At 51.5% G+C, this 20,275-nt stretch overlaps 1 protein-coding gene across 6 annotated transcripts in view; it reads left to right on the forward strand.

Annotated features, from left to right (window-relative positions):
* The window catches only part of SCUBE3 (signal peptide, CUB domain and EGF like domain containing 3), a 99,576-nt gene that overhangs the window by 63,775 nt on the left and 15,526 nt on the right, over window positions 1-20,275 (forward strand). For all 6 annotated transcript variants that reach the window (XM_075122120.1, XM_048826546.2, XM_048826549.2 and 3 more), the window contains 4 exons: window positions 6,326-6,442; window positions 10,697-10,819; window positions 13,892-14,008; window positions 18,700-18,822. In XM_075122120.1, coding sequence (XP_074978221.1) covers window positions 6,326-6,442; window positions 10,697-10,819; window positions 13,892-14,008; window positions 18,700-18,822 — 480 coding nt within the window. The remainder of the gene's footprint in view (window positions 1-6,325; window positions 6,443-10,696; window positions 10,820-13,891; window positions 14,009-18,699; window positions 18,823-20,275) is intronic.

Below are 20,275 nucleotides of genomic sequence, written 5' to 3' on the forward strand. Positions count from 1 at the left end.
CAGTGCCCAGATACATTGTGATGGGCTCAATAGGCATTAATTAAAACAGTCCCTGCTGACGAGGGCATAAACACAAAAATCCTCGACCTCCATTTATGTAAGGCAGATGAGAAATCAAGGACGGCAATGTGACTTCTAAGATGGTGGCCTGATTCTGTTCTCACTCTCCCTGGTGCAAATGAATTATAGTTCCATTGAAGTCAATGGAAGCACCCCAGTGTAAGTCTCAGAATCGGTCCCTTTTTTCCCCCCTAGCCCTCAGCGTGTGCTGCAGGGAATTAACCTTTCAGTTCCATATGAGCCAAATTTATTCGGAGTTTTCAGTAAAAACACAGGCAGACACAAGATGCACAGAAAGTGTGATACTGTGTTAAAAGGCTATAAACCAAGGACTTTAAAGGGACCATCTGAGGTTAAAGATATAATGGGCCTGATTTTCCACTGCTGTGAACCTTGTGTTGTTATTTACATCTTTGCAGAGTGGGTGTGAAATGCTACCAGATCAGAATAGCAACACTTTACCCCACCTTGCGCTCACTTTGCATGGGGGTAAATGACTGTAAGATGCAAAGTAAAGAAAATCAAGCCCCACCTACTAAAAAATAATAATACCCAACAAGTAAAATTCCTAACCTCTTTTACAGAAAACACTGCAGATGTTTAAAAGTGACAGAATTTTGAAAATCTCATGTACTCTGCGCCCCTCTTGTGGCTTACTTTAAGCATTTTCTTCAGCTCAGATGATAAAAACTGAGTAATTAGTTTGTGTTCATAACTGCTGGTCAATTTCACATGCACCAGCACAGATTCTGTTTTTCCTTACACAGGTGTAACTCAGGAGTCAGTGGAATTACCCCAGTATGAAAAGAGGATTGTGAGCAAACAGCACAAGGCTGCAACATATTGGTTGCGAACACAGCAGAGGAGAGTTTATGTTTTTTTTTGTTTTGTTTAAAAACAACATCTTATGCTTTGCCTTGCAATGGAAATCACAACGTGCTGGAGAATTTTCTCTTGGTCTTTGTTCTTGTCAAAGCTTATTTTTACAAATCTTAACTTTGAAGACAAATTTGACTTGACGAGGCCTCTTTAATATTGGTAGTCTGGTTTTCTTTCAAAGAGTCTTTGATTTCGAACTGAAATCTCAACATAGACCACTCAGAGGTCGAAAAGTAACTTCTGCTGGGGTATGAGTTTCTTGAAACCTTCCCTTCTGAAACAGACATGTGCCCTGAAAGCAAGTTTATCAAGTTGCCCTGAAAGCAAGTTTGGAAACTGATTTCAGATGAGGCATAAAAGCACTTGCAGTTATTAAAGGTCTCATGGCACTTGAAGAGTATGGATGTTAACCCCACTGTCCTCCCTAAACATCCACACTGCCTCAGTTTCATTTGAATACAACGGTCTTCTTCACTTCCCATCCTAAACTATTGTGCAGTGTTGCTTTGCACTGTTAAACAGATGCCATGTTCCACCTCAGAGGTGGCCGTGTTGCAGTAGTGGTTAAATGATCCATATATGCTGATCACCGTGGTCCCTTCTAGCGTTCAAATCTATGCAGTTTTATAATCTAGGTGTTTGCTGTTGTTTATCAGTGAAAGAACACCCTTCTTAAAAAAAGACTCGGGATCCTTTGGGGAAAGCATGTTAAATGAACATGCTGGCCCAGGGAATGCAGGAAAATGTCGTAGTTTCCTTGCCCCGATAGTCCCAAAGGTCAGTGCAGTGGGGAGTAGGGATGCAGCCAGGAATAATAAAGGAGGGAGAAGAGCAGTTGTTGGCTGCCTGGATCCCATGGAACAGAGAGGAAGGGTAATGTCGGGGCTGGTATCTGAGTTGTTGTTTTAACGCATAAGGCTCTTTTTGTTTGTCGTGAGCTGTGCTGATTGCAGCCTGCTCCAGCTGCTGTGTCATGGTCAGGAAGTGAGACAGCGGCTTTCTGTGGGGAGGTCACTCTTGTGTCTTTCCTCCCCCCGGTGATTCAGCCAGCCCTTGCCAAAACCCTGTGTGGTTGGGTGAGTCATGTTTACATACTCCACGCCTGGAGAGCCACATTCCCTCAGCCACCCAGGGCTGATATCACCACAGAACAATGGATTCCACCCCACACTGCAAGCAAATTACTGTCTCCAGAGGCCTGAGACAGGCAGGGGCGAACCCAGAGCTATAATTAGGTTTTGGGTGTTTTAGGAGCCGGAGTCTCGATTTCAAAGGCTATTTGAAGTCAGTGGGACTTAAGTTCCTAAATCACTTAAGCACCTTTGAAAATGTTGCCCTTTGTCTACCCAGGAGATTTGCCCTGATTGCAGCCAGCCGCACTGGTGGCAAACCACAGATCGGCATTTGCATTGGTGGAGCTTGACACCGGGGAAGTGGCACCGGTGCCAGTCCCGGTGTCTAGCAGCTTTGCCTGCCTCCGCTAGGGTCCAGGCCCAGATCCTCAAAGGTGTCTAGGTTCCTAACTTCCAGTGATGGGCCCAGGGTCTTATCTGGTGTAAATGGGTGTCACTCCATTGAAATCAGTGGCGCTATGCCAGCTTACTGCAGCTGAGGGGTCCGTCTTCTTGCATGCACCACTGCAACTATCCCAATAGCGGAGTCTGGCTGACTTGGTTCTTGCCTTCCTCCGTGTAAACACAGAGCATCAAGGGTCAGATATGGATTCCGTTAAGGGAGCACATGGCGTGTAATTGTCTGACGCGTCCCGTCTAGCCACTCGCTCTAGGGGTGGGGACTTGGAATTATTCTGTGCGGGTCCCCTTGCTTCCAGTGTTTGTGCTGCCTCATAATAAGAGATGCTCTTGGTTTGGAGGCAGCATGCCCTAGTAGATTGGGTACTAGGCTGGAAATCAGGAGAGATGTGTTCTAGTCCCCGTTAGACCACTGATTTGCTAGGTGAACTTTGGATTAATCTGTACCTCAGTTTCCCTTCCAGCCCATTTGTCTGTCATGTCTGTTTATGGCCTACGCTCTTTGGGGGTGTGATGGTGTCTTACTGTGTGCATGTACAATGGGTCCCTGACCTTGGTTGAGGCCTCTAGCTTCTACTGTAATGCTACATGATGCTCTCGGTTCTGCACAGAAAGGTCTTAGGGAGGTAGACTAATCACTTGGATGTGGGAGGCGCACCAAGAGCCCAGAGGCAGCCACTAGAGAGAGATACGTCCTCCACCTCTATCAAATGTCGTCATGCCATGTGTTCTCTCCGTTCCTCTAAAGGACGGTCACCCTGATGTCTCAGTCCTCTACAGTCGCACTGTTCCTTCGCTGAACAAAAAGGCCTTTGTGGGACTAGAACCCAATAACCCCTACCTCCCAGCTCAGAAAACCGACTCAAACCCAGCTCTGACCCCTGTGACAATCATCACATGAGACATGCCATTTGCTCACCTCCAGCTCTCGCATAGCTGCAGGTGTCAGTAATGGTTATAAAATTATCCAGCCATAGTATTAGGCTATCTGCTTTTCTGCGGAGGGTAGTTCCGGTGATTGGCTGCACGCTATGTAAGCATCTGGGTACATAGATAGGTGAAGAAATATGTTCTTAGCATTACATTTTGTAACTCTACTGGCCACTAATTTCATAGAATGGTCCCTTTGTTCTCTTGTGATGAGACAGCATAAAAATAGCAGCAGCAGGACATTCACAGAATAATAATCCCAAATCCCCAGCACAGCAAACAGCAGTTAGGCGTTTCAGTCAATTACACTTTGTGTGGTTCCCGCAAAGAGAGAGAACCTGGAATTTGCTCTTTTCCAACAAATTTCTTCGGCAGGTTAGCACATTAGGGTCCTTGACCCCAAATGTTTCAGTCATCCAAGCAGCTAATGCCCTGGAAGGGAAATTTTATTGGTCTTCATTAATGAATTTCAAAGCATTGTTCTAATGGTTAGTACAAAAACCAAAGATTTGGTTTCACAGGGACATTGGGCAAGATGAAAATGTTGCATTTAAAATAATGCCTCTTGCTGTTGTAACAGCAACGGCTGAGTTTGACGACAGGAAGTAATTAACATTGTAAAACATCGAAGGTGCCCTTTGCCATTGCTGCAGTGTGTACATGGTTTTATTTTGCAAAGCTTCATTCAGCTTGGATAGTGCAAATAGATTTTAATTTCATGGGGCCAATTCCACTGTCCATACCTCTGTTTACTCTGCCAGGGAACTATTCCTGAAGCAAGGCACTGCTGAGCATGAGTAAGGATGGCAGAATCTATTCCAAATTTCAGAAGAGCCTGGCACACAGGGGATGAGCTCTTTTGAAAATCAGTCCAGCAGTGCCACGGTAGGAGCCTGAGGGCTTTTGAAAATCTGATGGTGAATGCTGGGTAACATTTTCAAGTATGTCTACCTAATTGAGGAAGCTAAATCCCACTGATTTCAATGGGAGTTAGTATCTAAATACCTTAGGATCTGACTTCAAAGTCACTTCTGAAAATGGGGCTTAGGCATCTTGGAGAAGTATTCTCTGCTGAGCACTTGTAAATCTGGCCCCATGTTTCTAGTTAGATTCACTTCTTGTTTTCCCCCTGTAGCCCAGCACTGGTGTGTGTGGGTTGCAAACAGTGCCCTGGCATCGTTAAATCATCCCCAGAACTCTATTCCCCTTGAATTATAATTTTCTTTAAAGGGAAAAACCATTTGTACTAGCATTGAGGTTCGTAAAACTTTTTATTTCACCACTCCCTGTGCCTAGCTTTAAGCATGTGAGGAGCCCCGTGGAACTCGTCACATGCTTAAAGACAGGCACATGTGCAAGTTCCTTGCTGGATGGGGACCAGAACAGCCTGCTCCTTTGGGAAGCCAAAACCTCTTCCAGTCACAAACAAACTCCACTTTCCCAGTGCCTGGGAGTGGCAGGTGGCCTCCTACAGGGATTTAACTAGCTCACATGTGCTCCCCTGAAACCTGCCAGCAAACTGCTACGTCTCAATCTCATCTCAAGTCCCATCTCCAAACATTCCTGAGCAGCCGCTCTGGCTTTTACCTGTGTTACTGCCTGACATGTTGTTTTAATAGACCGAGAAAACGTCTCCTGATAGAACAGACCAGTTCCCCTTTCCTGTCTGCCGCGCTTCAACCAAGATACTCTGATGTTATTAATGAGCAGATTCTTTGAAGGAGAGAGGGTTATCTAGGGGGTAGAGTTGGGGACTGGGAACCTGGACTCCTGGGTTCTTTTTCCTGCTCTGCTGTCGACACACCAGAAGCCCTGGGATTAGTTACTATAATTGGGATGATAATGCCAATGCGCCCCTCAGGATGTGGGGAAGGCTAACAAATGCTGTCAAGTGGTTTGAAATCCTCTGAAGAAAGGCATGCTAGAAATGCAAAGCATTAGGGAGGCTGTGCTCAAGAGGGATGCTGCCAAGTAGATTTATGCCCCCCATCTGACCTGCCTTAAAACTTCTACTATCGTATTTTAATTTAAGCTAGTAGCAATTGTCCTCCAGAACCTGAACATCTATTAAAAAGGAAAACCCCCAATTCTGTTGCTGAGACATTAAAGACAACCAGTGGCAACAGCTGTTCAGTGTTTATGTAGGACCTACTGTAAAGTTTTGCGGTCTCCTGGTCCCTTTGTCGGCTGCTCAGCAGTAGGTCACTTAGCGGGCCCTGTGTGGTCGACATGTGTGATGTTGGTGCACGAACAGATGTGTACGTCTCTCCCACCCTTCCCCAGCTTTCTTGGGAAACTCTCAGGCAAAGAATCAGTGCTTTCCAGATGGAAAAAGCCAAACTCCATGTTTCCCTCCAAAGGGAGGTTAAAACTAATACAGGGAGAAAAGGGGTGGGTGTGTGTGTGTGTGAGAGAGAGAGAGAGAGAGAAGGTGTCGCTAGTCGCTATTAATGACTGTGGATGCTCTACCAGTCAGTCAGAAGATTTGCTCTCTCTTCCAGAAGCACAGGTAGGTGTCCTCTTTGCTTGTAGAAAGCCCTGACCTGGGTTTTGTTGCTCTGCCATTACGTTCAGACAACCACTGAGCTGTGTGACAAGACTTTCAAAAAGGGATGAGTAGGCACCAGCTCAACTCAAGATGCCCAAAAAAGGGGCTGGATTTGCAGAGGGCATTCAGCTCTTCCTGGAAATCTGGCCTGTTTGGGTATGTCTAACTGCAGCTGGGGGACCGAGCTGCCCAGCCTGGGTAGTGAGACTCATACTAGCTTGCTAAAGATAGCAGTGTAGATATTTCCGCTTGGGATCTCGAACCCACCCAGCACGAAGTCGCCTCAGCAGGGTGTTTGCACCTCACTCCTAGACTGGGCATCCTTTAAAAGCATTTATTGCTAACCTCTCTCTCTTTCTCTCCCCCCACCATGCAGAGACCTGCGCTGTGAACAACGGGGGCTGTGACAGCAAGTGCCATGACGCAGCCACAGGTGTACACTGCAGCTGCCCAATGGGCTTCATGCTGCAGCCAGACAGGAAAACTTGCAAAGGTAAGGGACCAGTGAGCGAGGGCCTGGCAGCTTTGAGCCCACCTTACATGTGGGAGCGTGGAGCCAGCCGCTCTCCCATTAGAGGATTATTCTCCGCTGGGAGCAACTTTTACTCCTGGGGGAATTCTGCACCACTGTGCATGTGCAGAATTTATATTCCCTGCAGATTTCTTTGCTTCCCCACAGAAAAATTACTTTCTGACAGGGACACAAAAGGAAGCCACAAGAGCGGTCATCTAACCCTCCCCGGCAGTATGTTTTGTGTGCTCAGGGTAGCCTGCAGAGAGGTAAATCACTGTGGGGCAGGACTGGGGAAGATCCAGCTGGTGGCTCCTACCCTGCATCGGGCTCAGCTGCTAGTTCCGGCTGGGCTGGGGAATTCCTCTTCCCCTGCATGGCATCAGGGGCCATGTCAGATTCACCCCCGGCTGTAGGAAGCTCTGCACCCACACACACCGCCACTGCACTTCCTACACCCATCGTTCCTCAGCTGCAGGGGGAGGGATCCCTGTACCAGGAGCTGCACCCCGATCCGCCAAACCCCTGTGCATCCAGACCCCCTCATACCCAGACCCTCCTGCCGAGCCACAGCCACCCCCCACACACACCTAGAATCACACCCCCCCCCCAATAAACCCCAGTCCCCCTACACTGGTCTGTCTCTCTGACTGGCCAGGGCTCTGAGAGCAGGTGGGGATTCTTCAAGGTCTCCGGACGGGATCCATGCCTAGAGAAACGTTTCAGTGGCCATGGAACAGATGAGAGAGCTGCATACGTCTCCCTGGGGAGCTCCGGTTCTTGCCTTTTGCATTAAGAAGCCGTCTTCCTCTCTGCCCCCAGTCCCTCTCTCTTGCCCATCAGCCCCACCTCAGTCTGCTCTGCAAGAGTTCAATAACAACGTTCGCTCTAAGATTAAACCCCATGCGGAGGAGCATTGCTGTGCTATAAGAGAGCTGGGGCTGTCCCCACCGCCATCTCGCCAGTGTCTCTGGAGGCTTGGTGGGCCAGGCAGGGCACTGGCTTTTAAGAGCAGAATTCGCGGTGGAGGTGGATTCCAGTACTAAGTCTTCCTCGGGCGTGGGGATGGTGACATGTGGGTGCTGCGTGCCAGACCCTGTGTTTGAGGTAGATCTATACTGAGGTCCTATGGTGATGGGTATTACACCAGAGATCTGTGCCTAGATACTATGGTGATGGGCACTGTGGTGTGCGCATGGGTTGACGGGCTGGGGCTTGAGTATCTCAAAGAGTTTGGGCAAGATGTACAAAGGGATGTAGGTGCCTACCGATGCAGATGGGCGTTGAGTGGGATTTACAAAAGCGCCTAAGTGCGTTAGACACTGAAGTCCCATCGACTTTCCTGGGAGTTAAGCACCTAACCTGCTTAGGCACCTTGTGGACAAAAGCACCTACCTGTATCATCCAGCACCTAAGCACCTGGCCCTTGGCAACATGAGGCGCTCTCCTCTCTCCACCCCCGTCCTCCGACAGACCAATGTGGTTAGGCCTGAGGGCGAGGGCTGACTCCCAGCCGGAACAAAGGCCTCTATCCAGACTGTACATCAGACTGTGGGAGAAGAAACGCTCATTGGGAAACCAGTTCACCTACAAAGGGAGGGAGCTACGTTTCCCACCTGAACGGTCCCTGCTCCCCGAGCTTACCTGGGAAGGTGCACCGTACCTGGGATTGCGGGCGAGGCGCACTGCACCCTGTCCCCTGGAGCAACTTTTGTCGTTCAGAGGTGTTAAAATCCCACTTCCCAGCCCCCACCCCAGTTCTGCCTGGGAACAGCAGCCCTGTTGTTCCGATTCCTTTTGAGTCAGGGATTGTAGCTGCCTTGTGTCAGTCCCGTTCCCTGTGAAACCCCGAGGCAGGGGGAAGGTTCAGTCTGGCGGCAGTCATGCAGCACAAACACTGTGGTGGGCTAGCAGTTAGAGCAGGGCTCTCAGTGCCAGGACTCCTGCATGCCAATCCCAGTGACTCACTGCTTGACCTTCAGCACCATCCTGTGAAATGGGGTTGAAACGTCCCAGGGGGGATCGTGGGGAAGGTTGATCTTGTGATGAAACCAGAGGACTGGGAGCTGGGGAATCTGGATTCTGCTCCTAGCTCTGCTACAGACTTCCTGGGCAAGTCACACACTGTCTCCCTGTTTGATGGCCCATCTTTAAAGCGGGATAACATGGCCCTATGTCAGGTTGTTGAGAGGCTAACTTCACTCTTTGCAATGATGACTAATATTCTTGCTGGTGGTAACGGTTGAGTCCTAATGTGTGGGTGTCAAGGAAATTGACCCATTATCCCAAAGTCAGAGTGGACGTATTGTTTGTGCAGTGTTTTGAGGTTCCTGGATGGCAGATCTAGAAGTATGTATGCTATTCGTGTGGTATTACTGAGTAATAACCCATGCACACCCTTAGTACAGCAGAGGTAACCTGGGGGATGGCTGCATTACATGGGCTGTCTGGGCGATGGCCAATCTGGTTGCGGGAGGGTCTGTGAAATTTGCACCTGTGACATGAACTGTAGGAGCAAATACAAGTCTGCTGCTTGCTGGGGCTGTACTTAAACAGAAATGCGGGCCAAACGGCCATCAATCCATCGTGTTTTAAATTAGCAGCAAATTCACTCCATTTTTTTAAAGAAAAGAAGGAACATTTGGAGGAATTGGGGGTAACACCAACACATGTGCATGTGGGTGGGCGTGAGTGAAAGAGACAGATCCGGTCACACACACACACACACAAGCTTGGGGTTCCAGATACAACCGCGCTGCGTGCTGTCCCTTCAGCGGGAGACCCTTGCCTCGGCCAGCCCCCAGGAGAGAAGGTGAAGCTCCAGAAATGGAAGGCGCCTGCATTCTGTCTTTTGGCAGCTTGGGGTCCTTGGCCGTAGTTGAAAGGAAAGCACCATCCTGCTGAAAGCCATCTACCTGCCTGACCGATTCCAGACCTCTCTGGGCTTCATTATTATTGTTCAGAGCACACCACCTTTCCCATTCTGACGTTCCAGGAAAGCATAATAACCCAGAGCCATATCCCCTGTGTCTGGGATTTTATTACAATTGCGAGCTGTTTTACTGCTAATTCACTCACAATAATAAAAGAAAAGCCACAACCCCAGAGAGCCGCAGCTGTTGTCTTGGAGCTGAAGGCAACACAGAACTGGGGGAGGGATTCAAATGAAGCTTTGGGCAAGGTCTGCCCTGAGCTCTTACCTGGGATTTGTCAGCCCAGGCTCATTCTGTTTTACAGGTCATTTCCTAGCAGTAAATTTTCTGGCTAGTACAAAACCAAAACCGACCGCTTTGTAGGTTATAGAAGCTCTTTGGAAATGGGGAGGGAGGGATTGTTTATTTTTTAGTGTCGCTTATTGCCTTAAAGTCAGGAGGTTTTTGAAACCTGCATGTTTGTTTTGTCTCACTCCTGTTCTTCTGAGGGTGATTTTTCCCTTTCTTGTTTTCTGCCAGTCTCTCTCTTTCTAACGCACGCGTTCCCCAAGAGCCCTCAGCCCCACTTGCCAATGGCGACTCCCCAGAATCTTTGTATCTGTGTCAGAACGGATGCTGTCCACCAAGGACATCCAAGCGTTTGGCAGATATTCATTCATCCTCCTTCCACCCCTGTGAGCTGGGTGCGTATTCTAATTCCCACTGGACAAATGGGGGACCTGAGATGCAGCGATTCGCCCAAGGACTCAGAGCTGGGAATAGAGCCCAGGCGTCCTGATTCCCTCCTGACCTCTGACTGTATTGTAAAAAGAACAAGGAGTACTTGTGGCACCTCAGAGACTAACACATTTATTTGGGCCTGTCCCATCACAGGAAGCTGTGCTCATCAAAGGCCCCAGTCCTTCTCCCGTTCAAATCAATAGCAGAACTCCCCTTGACTTCAATATCCTTCTAGCTGAGGCCCTTAGATGGCAGCTCTCATTACTGTAATATCGGAGCGCCTCACAATCTGTGCCATATTGAGCCTGCCAACACCCACACGAGAAGGCAGCACTGTTCTCCCTCGCGTTCTGATGGGGAGCTGAGGCACAGGGAGACATGGGCCATCACACAGGGTGTCTGTGACAGAGCAGAGACTTAAACTCAGGTCTCGTGAGTGCAGGGCTAGTGCCCTAATCGCTGGGCCGTCCTTCCTTTTCTTGGGCGGCTGGTTCCTTCACCTCTAATTGCACTCCCCTTGCTTGTGTCGCCAGTTCCAGTCAGTCTGTGTAATGGGACGTTTTGTGTCTCCCCCGCCCCGCAGACATCGACGAGTGCCGGCTGAACAATGGCGGCTGCGACCACATCTGCCGGAACACGGTGGGCAGCTTCGAGTGCAGCTGTAAGAAAGGCTACAAGCTGCTGATCAACGAAAGGACCTGCCAAGGTGAGAGCCGCGTGGGGCCTGCAGCGCGGCTGGGTTCCATGTCCTGTGGAGGGGCTCCAGGGCTGAGAGCTGGTCCCAGTCCCCTGTGAGTGACGCAGGGTCGGATGGGGTCGTGGAGGGGTGCTGTGCGCCTCCCGGTGAGGAGTTAGCCACGGGGGCACTTCTGTTGACTAACACATGCTGTGCTGACAGTGTCACCCCCGAGCACTCTTGGCTTTTCAGGTACCAAGGACTTGGGCTTAGCATCAAAAATGTCCCATGTCTCCAAAGCAGAGGTGGCCAGGGTTGTTCAGCCGCTCAGCCTTGTTCTTGGTGGGAGTGCGTGGGGGAGGGGGTTCCCCATTGTTCTCAGTGTGCGTGTGCACATGGGGGAGGGGGTCCCCATTGTACTCAGTGTGTGTGTGTACGGGGGAGGGGGTTCCCCATTGTTCTCAGTGCATGTGTGCGCGCATGGGGGACGGGGTTCCCCATTGTTCTCAGTGGGTGTATGTGCATTGGGGAGGGGGTTCTCCATTGTTCTCAGTGTGCATGTGAGCGGGTGGGGAGGGGGTTCTCCATTATTCTCAGTGGGAGTAGCCAGAGGCTGGGCACTTTTGAAAATCTGGCCCCAGTTGTGGATTCTGAGTACTTAAAAATCTGGCCCCAGGGGACTCCCTGAGTCTCAAAGTTCAACTCCTAGACATCTCGCAGGCCTGAGGCCATGAGAGAGACTCAGGGGCCCAGCGGTGAAGGCAGGTTCCTGATCCAAACCTCTTCACGCTTCAGAGGTGTTTGGATTTTGGGCTCCGGTCTGGGCCCGTCCCTTGAGTCTGTGAAACTGGGCTGAAATTCCAGGCGTGGCTCTGTCCGCGGGGTTACTCGGATCATCAAGCCACTGTGGATATGGCTGCAGGAATCCCTGGGTGAGGTTCTTTGGCTGGTGCTACATGGGAGGTCAGACTAGATGAGCATAATGATCTCTTCTGGCCTATGAATCAACTAACAAGCTCACCAGGCATGCCAGATAACATCTCAGAGACCACAGCTTACAACCAACACACGAAAGCTTGCGGGCGTTCAGTGTTATCACACCTTGGCATGTCTTTCTGCGGGGTGTGTGTATCTGTGTAACAGCAAGATGTTGCACGCTAACCTCAAGGGATCTGACAACACCAGGCATGGGATGCCGTCTGAACTTAGGGGAATGTGTGCAGCCGAATTCATGTGTTAACACCCTCAGACACGTCACTGTTTTTACAGACCACGAAAGTTGTTTATTGCACAAGACTTTTGCAGGGAATCCGGGGGATGGGTTGACATCTCATTGGCTACAGCACACGCACATACACATTCACACACATGTACACACACATACACACGTGTACCCACGCCAGCCATTTTCTTTTTCCGAGATCTGTTCTCTTCAGAGGCAGCCAGGACTCTCAGGAATAAACCTCCTGGCCCATCCCCTCCTGCCCTCTTCCCTGGGGATTGCCCTTTTTCAAGTGACCCAGCTGGTTGGAATGAACAGGGCTGGGGTTATGGCATGCGCAGCCTGAGATTGTACTGTGATTTGTAACCATTTGTTTTCACCGTGGACCATAGAGGGAAGGCAGGCACTGGCTGGGTGGGCACAGAGGGGTCAAACCCTCAGTCTCTTACAGAACACTTCTATCCTACTGCTGCTTTCAGCTTCCTCCATGCTCATTGCACTTGATCTGCTACCTGGGCCCTTGCCTGGAGCAGAGAAGGGAGGCAGTGTGTTGACTACTGGTTAGAGTAGGGGACGGGGAGCCAGGACTCCTGGGTTCTCTATTCCCAGCTCTGCCATGGACTTGCCTCTCTCTGCCTCAGTAGACCCATCTGTAAAATGGCGTAATCTTTACCTCTCTCCCTGGGTGGGAGAGAGTTGTGCTTTGTGATCTTCTTCTGAAAGGCCCCATGGGCATGCAAAGTATTATCCGTCTGAGGCCACCCAACTCATCTAACTTCAGAACGAGACCAGCCTTGAGCTAAGTATGCAGGGGGGCCGGTATCTGCGCCTCCCCTCCCCCCATCATACCCCAGCCGTGACTCGCTGGGGTATGATGGAGCACAGGTGTTACCTGCTGAGTGCACAGGGCCAGGCCCTGGGGAGGTCGGCGGGGAGGGTTGGTGTGCCTTTGTTGGGCACCTCTTTCATCTCCATCCAGGTTCTGCATTGCTGGAAGTTTGATCTGATCGTGGCAGTTAAGTTAATGAAGCTAATGAAATTAAAAGAAACCTGGCAGGCCAGGTTCGCCCCTGCAGACTGTCCCGCCCTCCCACAGTGAGGGCCCCCGCAGGGCAGAGCGGGTGATGCTGGCACTTTCCTTGGAGGGGGTTCTGCCAGGGAGCACAGGTTTGGTTTCCATGTGGGGCGGGGCGGGGGGGATGTGCTGGATCCGAACATGTTCCTGGATCCATGGCACTGGGGAGCTTGCAGCTGCTTTCACCCCCACGCCACGGGGGACTTTCCATTCCAGGCTGGCACCTTGGGATTTAACCCTTTGCCTTGCAAAGCATCTCTGCGGTAGGGTAAAGGCTGGGCTTGGGGGCGGACTCATAATCCACCCACTGTGGAGTTCTGTCACCCTCTAGTGGTGGCTGGGCTGCAGGTGGAGGTTGATGAGCCTGGCAGAGACGGGTCTTTTAGCTCCAGCTGTAGAGATCCCAGGTTCGTTGCGGATAATCCGCCCAAGGGCACAGCGTTGCATAGGCCTAGGGATGCTCAGCATGGCAGTGGGGCTGGGAAGGGGGTGTGTTTTGAGGTGCCCCCGTCCTATGCAGGGTAAAGGAGCAGATGTTGGCATAGACACCCTTCCCGGCTGGCTGCTTCTCTGCAGGGCTTTGGACTTGGACCACCTCTCTGGCACAGTGGGAGAGAGCTGTGCATGGACCTCACGCGGCGGGAGTATTCGTTTCAGTCTTTCTGGGTGACGCTGGAGGTGGGTGGGGAAGGAATCGAACCCTTGAGAAGCCAGCCAAACTCCTGGGATTCGAGACCCCTGTGGAGCCGACCCCCAGGCTGGGACGGGCCTCATGCTCTCTGCCTTTCCCTCTTCTTCTTCCCAGATATTGACGAATGCTCCTTCGACAGGACCTGTGACCACGTCTGCGTCAACACCCCGGGGAGCTTTCATTGCCTGTGTCACAAGGGCTACACGCTGTACGGGCTCACCCACTGTGGAGGTATGGGAGTTACTGTCCCGTTTGCCCGCTTCCTGGTAGTGGGATCTCTCTGGCAGGGGAATCGTCTCCCCAGGGAAGGGCTGGGAGTCCCATCATTTGCTCTACCTAAGACTAGACTGGACCAGGCCCTGGAAAAGCGATTGTATGGAACAGTCTTGCCTTGTTGCCTGGGGTGAGGAGAGGGGCTGGGCTAGATGGAGCCCAGTAGGGTTTTCCCAGCTTTAACATGTACGATTCAGTATAATGCCTGAGTAGGGCTGTGGAACTCATTGCCACAAGTTATCATCGAGGCCGAGAGGTAAGGATTCAGAGAAGGATATGGATAAAACGAACAAGTGATCTAAAGCTTCCTGCTTCAGCAAGAAGCCAGTCTCGGACTATTGGGAGACCGGAAGAAACTATCCCAGGCAGGTTTTCCTGGAACTGCTCACATCAGTGTTTCTTGTGCTTTCTCTGGAGCATCTGATACTTGCCACTGTCAGAGACGAGATCGTGGACTAGATGGATCGATGCAGTCTGGCCATCTCTGTGCTCCTACCAGGGATACATTTCTTGCTACCCAGCAGGGGGGAGGGATAGTTCAGTGGTTTGAGCATTGGCCTGCTAAACCCAGGGTTGTGAGTTCAGTCTTTGAGGGGTCCATTTAGGGATCTGGGGCAAAAATTGGGGATTGGTCCTGCTTTGAGCAGGGGGTTGGACTAGATGACCTCCTGAGGTCCCTTCCAACCCTGATATTCTATGATTCTGTGAGACAGGAACCATGTGCTTGTTGGGGGATCATGCGGCTAGCATACAGGTGTTCAGAAAGGGCTGAATGAGCCACGAAAGGGACTGCTGCCCAGGTGTCCCTCGAGGAGGCATGGATGGCAGAGAGATCTTTGGGACGCAGAGACTGGGATCACGGTTGTGGGGAAGTCCCATACTGCACTCCTCTCCAGAGCAGCCGAGTCCCTAGTATCCCAATCCGGTCTGGGACTTTGATTGCTTGTGTCCTAACTTTTCCAATGGCTTCACCTCTTCGGATAGGAAAACAGGGCCCCCACTGCCACGTTTGCTTTCCCCTTTAAGCAGCGAGGGGGATGCCAAGCGGAGAGGGGATTTTTCTCTTTCTGCTGATTCCTAAGTAGTTGGAAATGGAGCTCCATAAGCCGAGTGGGTGCAAGGAGCCAGACAGTTGTGTCTGCAACTTCAAACAAAGCGACCGGAGCAATTTGCGACTTGTCCGCTCAGGGAGAGAGAGAAAAAATCCCCAGAGTTCTTGGCACAAAGTTTCGGGGGGGACTTCAAAAAGGTTTTGAGCTGAGTTTCCTGAGTCAGATAACTCCCGAGCGCGAGGGAAGGGGAGGCCTGCGCCCGAGGGAGTAGCAGGGAAGATGAAAAGCGCAGAGAGGTTTGTTCAGGCGTGTTATGGCAGCAGTGCAGTTTGAAGCGGTAGTTTTCAGTGCGAGTTACGTATGCCGAGATACCCTGGATTACCTAGATTAAGGCTTGTGCACCGACACAAAGAAGCCCTCACGCACACAACGTATGCACCCCCTGCACACACACAGCAGACGCTTGCACAGACCAGTGCAAATGCCTCTACCTGTAAACCCCTTTGATTCTGTGACGGCCTGTGATAGCAGGGGACTGCACTCGATGACTCAGGAAGTCTCTTCCCATCCTATGTAAACGCAGTCCAGACTGAGAACGCGCCTCCCACGTCCAGCACACAAGTGCCCATGATGGGGCATATTCTCGGCCGATATAATTGACTTCAGTGGAGTCAATGTAAATGCAGTTTGGTTCAATCAGACGTCATTAGCATGGCAGGCTGGACTAGTGCTGTAAAACTCACATACCTAAATGTGCAGTGAACCCTGTACCCAGGAGCCCCCCTGTTAGACGCCTGGTCCCTGCCAGCCCCAAATAAAATCCTGGCCCTGCTGAAGTCAATGGGAGTTTTGCTTTTCACTTCAGTGAAGTCAGGATTTCACCCACTGAATGCAACTCTGCTCCATCTTTCTTGCCAGGCTGCCTCTGTTTATACAGCCAGTGAGTCCTTGCAGTGATTTCATGCCCACTTGCATGCAGACGCAAACACACAAGCAGGTCAACACAGACAGGCAGCCACACTTGTCCATGAGCACTTGCTCACACCATGTGCTAAACGCGCTGGACAGGGAAGTGCTGTCCCTCCCACTGGGAGCAAAAGAGTTCCTTGAGGGAGGAGGTTTATAAAACCTCTCGTAAAGCCAGAGGCCAGCTTAAACCGCCTGCTGGCTGCGGTTTGCAGAGAGAGTGAGGCAGGATGTCGGGAAGGGCTCTTGGTTTGTGTCACGCCGCTCAGGAGTACAAACGTTACGGGGCTCACTGCAGGGCTCATGGGGTGAATTTCTCTGGCCTGGTATACAGGAGGGTCAGATAGAATTGCCAACCCTTCAGGATTGTCCTGGAATCTCCAGAATTAAAGATGAATCTTTAACTAAAGATTGTGTCATGTGATGAAATCTCCAGGAATTCGTCCAAAGAAAGTAGGCAACTGTAGGGTCAGACTAGGTGAGCTAATGGTCCCTTCTGGCCTTATGCTTGATGAATCAATGAATGTGGAGTGACTGAAATAGATGATGCAAAGTGAGCGTTGAGAGCATAACTGCTAAATGGAATCTACTTTCTAAGTCCTCTGTCTGTCTCTCTTTCTACGTCTAGCTGGTCCCCTGTCCTAGCAGAGTGTTTGGTTTTCACACTGACGGAGGCAAGCTAGACAGAGGATTTAGTCCCTGTGAGCCAAGTATTTGTCACTTCCTGGCTGGGTTACTTTACTGGGGTAAAGGTGGAGCCACACAGAAATTCCAGCTGGTGGAGAAAGCAGCCACTTGGTAGTGAGAAAAACCACCAAGGAGACAGTCTGGGACAAGGGTGGTGCTGGTGACTCTGAGTCAGTCCTGGATCCAGCACCCCAGCAAAGTTGGTCAAGGACGAGCTGCCATGATTTGGGCTAAGAAATAAAACCAAGGCCCCAGGTCCTTCGGCTCGTGACAGACCCCTCCACTGATGGCACTTGTGTCAGGAGTCGGCACGTTAGCCCGCCACAGCCTGACCAAATTCAGTTGAGAAATACCTTCCCACCTCCCTGTGGGTCAGTCGGATACAGTATTTGTCTTCACTTCCTGAAATGCAGCGTTGCTGGGCATTGTAACACAGCTGCCGCTTTCCACCCCAGAGGTGGATGCATTTCAGTGATGGGTGACATGAGCCCTAATAAGATCGGCCCATTTGGGCAATCGAAAGAGCTGTGAGGAAGGGAAGGCAGAGCAGCTCCCCTGCCATCCGCTATGGAGCTCGTGAAGTAATTGACACCGTGGGATTGGGTCAAAATAGGTCACCCACCATCCCACTCTATTCTCTGCTCACCTGGGATCTCTGCCCAGCCTTGCACTCCCCTTCCCTTTCCCTCTTGCCCAGCTGAGAGGAGCTGGTTCTTGCTCTGCTCGCAGACCTCCAAGGCCATGGTTGGAGTCCTAGCAAGGTTGCGGGGTTTGGTCCCCAGGCAGGGGGATTGCTCAGCTCTGTATGGAGACCCATTGCTCTGGTTGCTGTCCCCAGCCAGTGGGCGCTCTGTTGGCTTGTGGGAGGAGTGATCAGAGGACGGCTCCTGATTAATAGAAATTGCAGGGAGCTCTTGGGGTGGGGATGAGGATGATTACAGGGCTGTGCTCACGCCCAGCCTGGCTCCCAGCAAGGGGACAAAGGTGAGAAGACACTTCAGGGAGCTGAGGAGACTCAGGGTCATGAGGAGTTTGAGCAGGGAACTTCTCCTACATCCTACCCGAGAAGCCGCTGGCAGTTTTTCTCCTCTGACCCTGGCCCCCAGGGGAGGCTCTGCGAAAAGGGGTCTGGGTAGCGGTTAAAGTAGTTGGCTGGGCGCCAGGACCCCTGGGTTCTCTCCCTGGCTCTCCCCCTGACTTATCACAAGTCCCTTTGCCCCTCTGTAGAGTGGGGGTTATGCGGCTGCCTGAGGGGGGCTGGGAGATGTAATGGGTCCCTGCTCACACGGGGCTTTGAAACCCTCACAGGCAGTGCTGCTGGGTAAGTGCCGGGTCTTGCGCCTGCTTGTTACCCTGGAGCAGCTTCATTTTCTGCCGTCCTCCGAGCCTTTCTCCAGAGTGTCCCTCCCCAGGGTAGTGCTTAGTGGTCATCACGCCCTGGGAGTCAGGGCGAGCTGCTGTCTGGAAGTGTGTGCCCAAGTTTCCTCCCTATGGAGAGCGCTGTCCTGAGTCACAGCTGAGATGCGGCCGGGCACTGTGAAGGGGGGACTCACGTCCCTGCACGTGTTGGACTAAATTCTCCTGTCATTTCACGTATTCTTCCCTACTGGCGCTAATGGGAGCTGTGGGAGCCCAGCTCCTCTGAAGACCCAGCCCCAGGTGTCTCAGGTTGGACACCCAGAATTACAGGCCACTTTGAAAATGGGGCCTAAAGTGATTTGGTCAGGATTGCTCAGTGAGTCAGTGGCAGAGCCAGGATTAGAACCCAGGAGTCCAGGCTGCCAACCTCCGCCCCACCAGCTCTAACCGCTGGAACACTCCAGGAGCTAGAAATAGAACCCAGGAGTCCTGCCCCCTTCAGCCTGCTGTAACCTCTAATAGAGCTTGCTTTATGCAGCATGGCAATTCCAGTTCTCAGTAATCCTCTCGCTTTCCTCCCCGCAGACATCGATGAATGCAGCATCAACCGAGGAGGCTGCAAATTCGGCTGCGTAAATGCCCCTGGCAGCTACGAGTGTACCTGCCCGGCCGGCTGCAAACTGCACTGGAACAAAAAGGACTGCGTAGGTGAGTAAAGAAAGCCCGTGCTGCCATCTAGTGGGTGAACATAGGTCAGCCGGCAAAGCCTGAAAAGAGATCTGTGTTTTTCTGTTCTGTCATTGCTGTGAGGTGGTGGATAGACTTTTATCCAGGCGGATTTTGCTGGGAATGTGTGGAGACGGTGCAGCAGAAAGCGTGCTGCTTATGGGTTGGATTTGGCCACTGGGTGCACGTTGACCATGCACCCCGGCCTATAGCGTTCTCTCTTGGTCCGAGCATCATGCTGAGTGGAAACCTGTTCAGTCTCAGCCTAGAGCTAGAGCATGTTTTATTTTTGTGCAGATTCCCATTATCCCCATGCTGCCCCAGTGCTGTACTTCTGGCAGAGACAGGGAGTTCAGGCTCCGTTCCCCAGTCTGCCTTTCGCCATTCTGCTGAGACGGCTAGCACAGGAGGCCAGATAATGCAGCTTGTAGAGCTGGTTTTCATGCTGTGGTCTCTTGACCTGAGAGCCCCCTTCCTCCCCCAAACCCATCTCACCTGGGCTGCTGGACTCAAGAGAAGAGAGGGTTTGGGATGTGGTGGAGGAAATTCTGGCACCTCGCCTAGAAAAGTGCACATCAGAAAGTGTCCTTCACCTGCTGAACTTCCCCTGCTATTTCAAACCTGGGTCGAATTCGGTTTGTTCTTTACATAGTGCTCTTCTCCCCAAGGGATCCCAAAGCACTTTGCTGATAGATATACCTATAAAAATCTCTTTACCTGCCCCTGACTTGCAGCCACCTCTGGGGAGGGACACAGCAGCTGTTCCTAACAGCCCACAGCAACACTGTGGTGCCCAGTTGATTCCCTTCCATTACCTGCCAAGAGAAGGGACAGGAGATAGACTGAGCAAAGCCTCCTCAGAATGAAGGAGTGAGTGAAACCCCAGCAAGTGCTCTTACTCCTCAAGATGATCTGCTGACTCAAGGCTCCAGGTTGAGTGTTTGAGTGTAAAGCTGTGTGGGAGAACCCACAACACCACACGCACCCCTGTCTTGCCAGGATGGCCCACGGCAGAAGCAGGTAGCTGAGGGAGGAGGATGGATGCTGTGGTAGGAGTGGAGCTGGGAGCAAGGTTAGAGTCCCACTGTTGAATTAATTTGGATAGAATAAATGGGCTTTTAGCTGCCTCTTTCTGGTCCCGGGCTTCCAGCAGTGTTGCAAAGTAGGCAGTCTTGGCCAGCTAAGCCAGACTCTCCTTCACCGGAAGGAAAAAGGAGAGAGGGAGGAAAGAGAAGAAAAAAGGTGGGGAAGGAGAAGGACACGTTCGGGGGAGAGAAAAAGTCTCACATCCCAGGTGGTGTTCGGGATTCAGCCAGTGGAGGTGGTGATGTCATGTGGCTCCCTCTTTCTCTGGCCTGGTGTGGTCAGGACATCTCTCAGGATCAGAATGACAAAGGCCCAGGGACCCAGGAGATGGTGGGGGTGGCAGCCAGGA

The sequence above is a fragment of the Caretta caretta genome, chromosome 21 (genome assembly GCF_965140235.1).
Source record: "Caretta caretta isolate rCarCar2 chromosome 21, rCarCar1.hap1, whole genome shotgun sequence".
Classification (NCBI taxonomy): Eukaryota; Metazoa; Chordata; order Testudines; family Cheloniidae; genus Caretta; species Caretta caretta.